General features: G+C 39.2%; 1 protein-coding gene across 2 annotated transcripts; it reads right to left on the bottom strand.

The window, feature by feature from the left end:
- Nucleotides 1–70: 70 nt before the first annotated feature.
- LOC111841077 (torsin-1A-interacting protein 1-like) lies at nucleotides 71–5,570 on the bottom strand. 2 transcript variants are annotated; one of them, XM_023806576.2, is made up of 8 exons: nucleotides 5,346–5,570; nucleotides 4,440–4,511; nucleotides 4,134–4,301; nucleotides 3,158–3,277; nucleotides 2,559–2,669; nucleotides 1,772–1,897; nucleotides 1,529–1,663; nucleotides 71–1,392 (listed from the first exon to the last, which is right to left on the bottom strand). In XM_023806576.2, exons 1-8 carry the CDS (start codon nucleotides 5,377–5,379, stop codon nucleotides 638–640), a joined length of 1,521 nt encoding a protein of 506 aa, XP_023662344.1. In that variant the 5' UTR covers nucleotides 5,380–5,570; the 3' UTR covers nucleotides 71–637. The 2 variants fall into 2 exon arrangements, with proteins under 2 accessions (XP_023662344.1, XP_023662346.1); XM_023806578.2 differs by having other exon boundaries at nucleotides 3,161–3,277.
- Between the last annotated feature and the right edge of the window lie 821 nt (nucleotides 5,571–6,391).

Genomic DNA, 6,391 nt, shown 5'->3' with positions numbered 1-6,391 from the left:
GAATATAAATAAAATTTTGGTAGCAGTGTTTCGTTCAACATCCTCCGATAGATATATTTGAGGCAAGAAATAACTACTTACCTTTATTTAGGGACTATTGACAAAGACAATATGCCATTTAAATTAAACGCACAAACTATAGCGCTGATTATCCGGAAATGGGATGTTTCTAAGAAGAAGGAAACATATAACCTTCCCTCCATGTATATTTAGGATTTAGTGATCAGTGGTCATTGCTGACAAACCACAGCACACAATAACAAAATGTGTCCTCTGCATGTAACGTCGTGACATAGCTGGAGGCAGCTAATTCAGTAACTGGGGAGTAGTACCTTCAGGATACCTCAGTGGTGCCTTGCTGGTCAGGGAGTCGAACATGCAATCTTTCTATTACAAGTGCACTTCCCTGACCATTAAGACACCACTGCTCACTTTGTGAAGACTGCCATAAAGTTCTGGGAACCTTCAGTGATATTACAAATGTAGGCTTAAGGTTCATAAAACACATTACAGGCTACACAGAATAGAAAACAAAACAAGGATACAGACTCAAACAGAATACCTTAATTTTGCTTAAACATAATTAGATTTTTATCTATAATTGAGATATAACTGGTACAGTTTAGTCCAGTTTGCTTCAGCGAGTGCAGCCGTTTCTCTCGATGTTCTCCTCCACAGACACAGGCAGGATGAGGTGGGAGATGCGGCTCCACAAGCCTCCAAACTTGTCATGGTCCATCTGATTAAAAGTGCCTGGCTGGTTGGTGGAAACAAAGCGGCTCTGGATGTGGTCTTGTACCTTCTCCTCCACAGCATTCAGGCTGAGCTTCGAGTCAAGCTCCTCCACAGGAAGCAGCACAGTGAAGACCAGGAACACCGCTTTGTACGCGGCGTTCTCGTGGTCGCAGTACCGGTAGAAGATGAGCGTTGACGCCGGTGGGAGGTCGTCAAAGCGGTGGATTACTGCTGCCATCTGGCCACCCTCAAAGGCGCCCGTCATCTTCTGGTCCATGTCTAGCTTGACCTGGTCGCTGTCTAGCGCCGCCCTACTGGCGCCATCGATGTGCAGAATGGAGGCATTATGGAAGTGCGAGGAGAAGGCGGTCGCCAAGCGGTCAGCTAGGCATCGCAGTGTCTCCTTCGCCCCATAGCCTGAGGTCAGGATCATGCTGACAGGTTCTGTGGGCTGGGCCAGTCTGAGGTGTCGCTGCAGGTGGATGGTGCACCTCTTCCAGAACTCCACCCTCTGGCTCGGGAAAGCTGATTTCACATCCAACAAAATGTCACTGAAGTCTATTTCCCTTTTGCTGGTGTTTGTCTTCAGTGACCAGAATGTAAGCAGAATTACCAAGATGATCAGGAAGATTGCTGCAAAGTACTTTAACTGGTCTCCTGTAAAGCCAAAACAAAACAATGAATATAAACTTTAAATATATGTTTAAATGTAAAATTATATGTATAGAAATTATATCAACAACGCTCTGAATAGCTGTAAAGTGCTGTGATAAAACTAGACCTGTGTTCCCACCTTTTTTTCTCGTTTCAGCAGTCAGTCGACTTGGAAAAGCCCTTTCCGGCAGATAAGGGACGGCTGTGCTTGCCGTTAAGTAGGGTGCTTCTGAAATCTGATAATTCGGATCTCTCTGGTTTGTTCGGTTTACACCTAAATGATAAATCATGTCTCTCAAGAAGCCAACATTGCAAGGAAAATAGGCTCAAATTATTCAACATTTTCCCACTGTTTTATTGCCAAGTGCACAAAGGCAGTCACCTTTAGTCCAGTCTACCTGCCAGTCTTTCTCCTTAATTCCAGGTCTTGAATGTAAGAGCGTGTTGGTCTTATTAGACAGCTGGATCTCTGCCTGATACCTGGAATCTGTAGACCTTTTTGCCAGCCCTTGACATTTAAAAATACATTTTCAGTCATCCAGAATAGCTGTATATATGGGCAAAACTGGTACTTTGCTTAGGCACAAATGGCAGCAAATACATGTAAACCTTATTTTGATTTTAAGGGAGTAACAAAACACTGCTTCAAATACGAAATCCAGTCCAAGTGTCTACGATATGGCTGCATTGATTCAAATCTGCCAAAACAGCTAAAATTTAGAAGGAAACCTGCCGAATTGCTGATACAGCATCACTAAACTGATCACGTGCCTTTTATATAATTTCTTCAGTCTCTGGTTGTTTTTACAGTGCAAAATACAATGAAGTTTTATGAAAAAAAAAACATGATTTGCTTCCAAATGTAGGATGCTTCAGTGTATGTTAAATAGATCTAAACTGTCCATTTATCCATCCTGCAATGCTTATCCCGGTCAGAGTCACCGGAAGGCCTGGAGCCTATCAACTATATATTTTTGTGTTTTCTAGTAGATAATGTATCTAGAGGCATACTGTATTATATGAGAAAGATACACCCCTATAATGTTTAATGACATAGCTTAGACAAAAAAAAATAATAAAAATTTGACAGAATAAAGAAAATGTAAAACTGGAATTCGAATGTTTTGTATTATTTTATAAGTTTTTAAAAATACAAAAGACAGAGTTACCTTTCTGCCAGGTTACCTGAACCTTCTGTTTTTCTTTAATTCCAGGCCATGAGGGTGAGAGTGTGTCACCCCTGTCAAGAGGCAACCGGTTCTCTGTCTGATACCTGGATCCTGTAGATTTTAGGGTAGGATGCAAGATATCTTACAAATACTTTAAAAATCAACTTCCATTATGTGTGCAATGTATAAGCTAAGGATAGTGTGTAGGTCACCTCAGAAATGTGAATAATCAGCCAATGAAATGGCATTAACCATGAGTAATCTGCCAATGATGTGGCATTAGCTATTTTTAAACTGTCAACTGAATTTCATTACAGGTTAGTCTAACTGTATACCTTGCATATGACAAATAAAAAAACTTGAATCACTGAACTGTCCAGTCCTTAGTAGGACTTTGCATTAGAAGCCCAGTAAAACAAAAATGTGCTAAATTTTTTTGGATAAAAGTATCTGATAAAATACTAAAGGTAAACCTTTAATGGCTATATTCAATTAAAATCAAATACACCATGACCCTTACACTCATAATGTTAAAATAAAGTTGCTTAAAAATATCTGTATTTTGTGTCTGTCAGTGACACACAGAAAAAACAACTAACCACCTTCTTCCGCCAGTCTTGGACGGATAGGCCTGCGCCTAAGATCATATCTTAATTCTCCCATCGAGACGCTGTCTGTACGTTCTTCCTTTTCTGACCTCAGATGTTCAGCAGGAGAGTCTAAGACAAAGAAAGTTGAAAATGGCAGATCAGCACTATCTCACAGTCTTCAATCTCACAGTAAACATAATTACCACCTTAGAGACCCAGCCTCAATAAAATCTGTAAACCATGAGCTTTAAAAGCAGGGTTATCAACCCAACTGTAAGTGGTTTAAAAAGACACTAAAAACTGCCTTTTCCCCCACTGCCTTCAATTAATTGGTTGTCTTTACTTTTATCTTTGTAATACTTGTATTTAAATCTTTAATTTAGTTAATCTCCTGCATTTTATTTATTCAAAAACTTTTTCAAAGCATGGACCCCTGATCCAAGGAATATGGATATACTGTAATAGGGCCTAACAAGTCATCTTTTATTCTTCCCCCTACATCCCGATGGGCGTAATTCTGAGAAAACCTAAGGGTGGCGCTAAACTGGACACAGAAGCAAAAATCCAGACTAAAGGTTTCCATCGCAGCAGCTGAATTATTCAGCAATTTTATTATTTGCAACAAACTAAATGAGACATTAATTTACAGCATAGCCGTTAGAGTTTGTTCACATAAAAGTAAGTGAAAATAATTCATTGTCATTGCTGACACACCACAGCACACAACAATGAAACGTGTCCTCTGCATTTAGCCCATATGTGACATTGTGACACGCAGGGGCAGCTATTTCAGCGCCTGGGGAGCAGTGCTTGGGGGCGCTACCTTGCAGGCTGGTGATTCGAACCAGCAACCTTCGAATCCCTTAGGTCACATTGCTTCAGTTAGTTTTTTTTCTTCTCAAAGCCTTGTTTTTGCTTGATGTCAAAAAAGTTTTGCTTGATAATATTGGCACAAATCTGATTCCATACCACTACTCCTTCTTACCTTCTGCATCCGTGCGGCAGTTTGAAATCTCCATAGTCATGACTTCCTCATCTTCCTGATCCATATCTTCATCCAAGTCCAGGAGCATGGCATTTGTGTCCTCCTTTCTGTCATTTGCGACCTCCTCATCTCCAGACAGAGAGGTTTTCTGGATCTTGTTTGGAGACCCTACAGAAAAACATTAATGATGTGTTAAGTACCCAAGAGCTCCATAAAGTGTTTGATGCAAGAAACAATTTTCCCTTTCATTTCTCCCTTTACATGTTCCTCCCACTATTTCAGCTCTTCATAAGTCATTCTTCATACCTTCGTCAGAATCAGAGCCTGTCGCATTATTTGCTTCCTTCCTTTTACGGGAACTTGTCTGGGTTCCAGTATCTGGGGGGACAAAAAATGCTGGTAAAAAATGATGGGGTGGGGCGGATTGTTTTTCAAATTACAAACGCCTTTCAGAAATACAACAAACAAAGTATCGGCTAAAGTGTACTTAATTTACTTTTCCCAGCATGCAAAACATTGACTAATTATTCAAGATGCACAGGAAGAAATAAACGTATTAATTATGTCTAGCAGAGATACAGTGGTCAAATATGAATCTAAGTTGGGTTGACATTCTGTCACTTTGCAGGATATCTACGTTTGAAAGCTGAAACGTATGGTATTGGGCCTCCGGGTTATCTAGTAAAACTGCGCAACGAACTGGGAAAACATTCTGTAAGAACTAGTTTGGGAGTAAGACGTAACTTAAGTATGGTTGGCGTTTTTAAAACATTACAATATTAAAAAATCAGAAAACTCTGCTGATTAAAATACTGTTCCTACAACACTGGGATACACAGCAGTCACGGGGTCTACTACGATCATTCATTACAGCCAAATACAATTTTATAAGTCACTGCAATATTAATAATATAACATCTCCTAAAGATATGAGAAAGCAGGAACAGACTGGAAAACCCTTCAATTAAGTAGCAATATCTACCGCTGTCCAAAAAAAAAGATACATAATCTTTAGGATAGAATATGTGCAAACTCAACTACACAGATCAAACTTAAACACTGTTGGAACGTCTATCAATAGAGGCACGAATAAAATACCAGGAGGACCGGTGGAGATCAAGCAGGTAGTTTAAACACGGCTAGTTAAAGGGTATGAATTAACAGCGGGTTTATTTTCGTGCATTTCCTTAACGACTAGGATTTAAAACGAACCATATTTTAAGTCTTGCGGCCTTCGTCTCCTCATTGTCGACTTTGTTTCTTTATGGGATTGTCTGACCGTCAATTGTTCTGGTTGACCACCAATGCATATAGTCTGTAGTGCAATAAAACGCGTATTGACGTTCAGACTACCAAAATCACATTAGAATAATTTTCGCTACAGGATAACATCGTTTAGTTCCTTTACGAAAATGACGTATGTACGGTGGCCCAGATGGGTCAACGCAATGCAAAAGCCCCAATACAAATACAAACGCAAAAACCACAACACACATGCAAACGGCAAAACACGCATGCAAAATCCACAACACAAATGCAATTGGCTGGGCGATAAGCCCTAAAAATGATATCGCGATATATTCAGAGATTTCCACAATTTTGGTATTAATAAAAATATTCTTATAAATATATGTGTAGAACACCTATAGGACGATGCAGCATCCAAAGACTGGCTCCTGTTTCCTGTGTAGAAACCTGGACACAGTCGACTGTGTCTGATGACTGATGTTTCTGTAAAATGTCAATGTATAATTATAATTATTCCAGCAATAAGAAAAAGGCGTCACAGGATAATTCATACAAAATTGAAAAAAGAAAGTCCTTTCCTTGCTGGATTTATTAGATGTACAATAGGAACCACTTATTCATAATAAGGTGTAATACTGTTAATGAAATGATACAATTATACTGCATACCCTATCAGTGTTATCCAAACTTCTTTTTCAGACTGCCTCTCCTGGTGACTGAATATAAAAATGTAACCTTGTGTTATGTACATTATGCTTTCTTATCGCTACAAACCAATTTGAAAGGACCATTGAAATGACAAAGGCCTATATAAAAGCGAATAGCTACTTATTTGAATACTTGTCTTCAGAATTAGAATCATTAATAAGCCCACGACCGACGTCGGTGGACTTAGCTTTCGATAAGCCATGATAGGTAAGCTTAAATTAACATTTTCCACAACATAAAACACAATTACACAGCAACATCACGTTAGACAATCAGTATGACAAAAAATATTATTGTATGGA

Source organism: Paramormyrops kingsleyae, chromosome 21 (genome assembly GCF_048594095.1).
Source record: "Paramormyrops kingsleyae isolate MSU_618 chromosome 21, PKINGS_0.4, whole genome shotgun sequence".
Lineage (NCBI taxonomy): Eukaryota > Metazoa > Chordata > Actinopteri > Osteoglossiformes > Mormyridae > Paramormyrops > Paramormyrops kingsleyae.
Note: the sequence above shows the minus strand (reverse complement) of the source record. Positions and strands in the feature narration are given on the sequence as shown.

Excerpts from the sequence above, each read along its gene's own strand:
- LOC111841077 (XM_023806576.2), bottom strand. The coding sequence starts at position 5,379 with ATGAGGAGACGAAGGCCGCAAGACTTAAAATATG. Across the intron at positions 2,670-3,157 it reads AAGACTGGCGGAAGAAGGTG|GATCCAGGTATCAGACAGAG; the intron begins GTTAGTTGTTTT and ends TAAAATCTACAG. Across the intron at positions 1,898-2,558 it reads TCAGGTAACCTGGCAGAAAG|GGCTGGCAAAAAGGTCTACA; the intron begins GTAACTCTGTCT and ends TTAAATGTCAAG.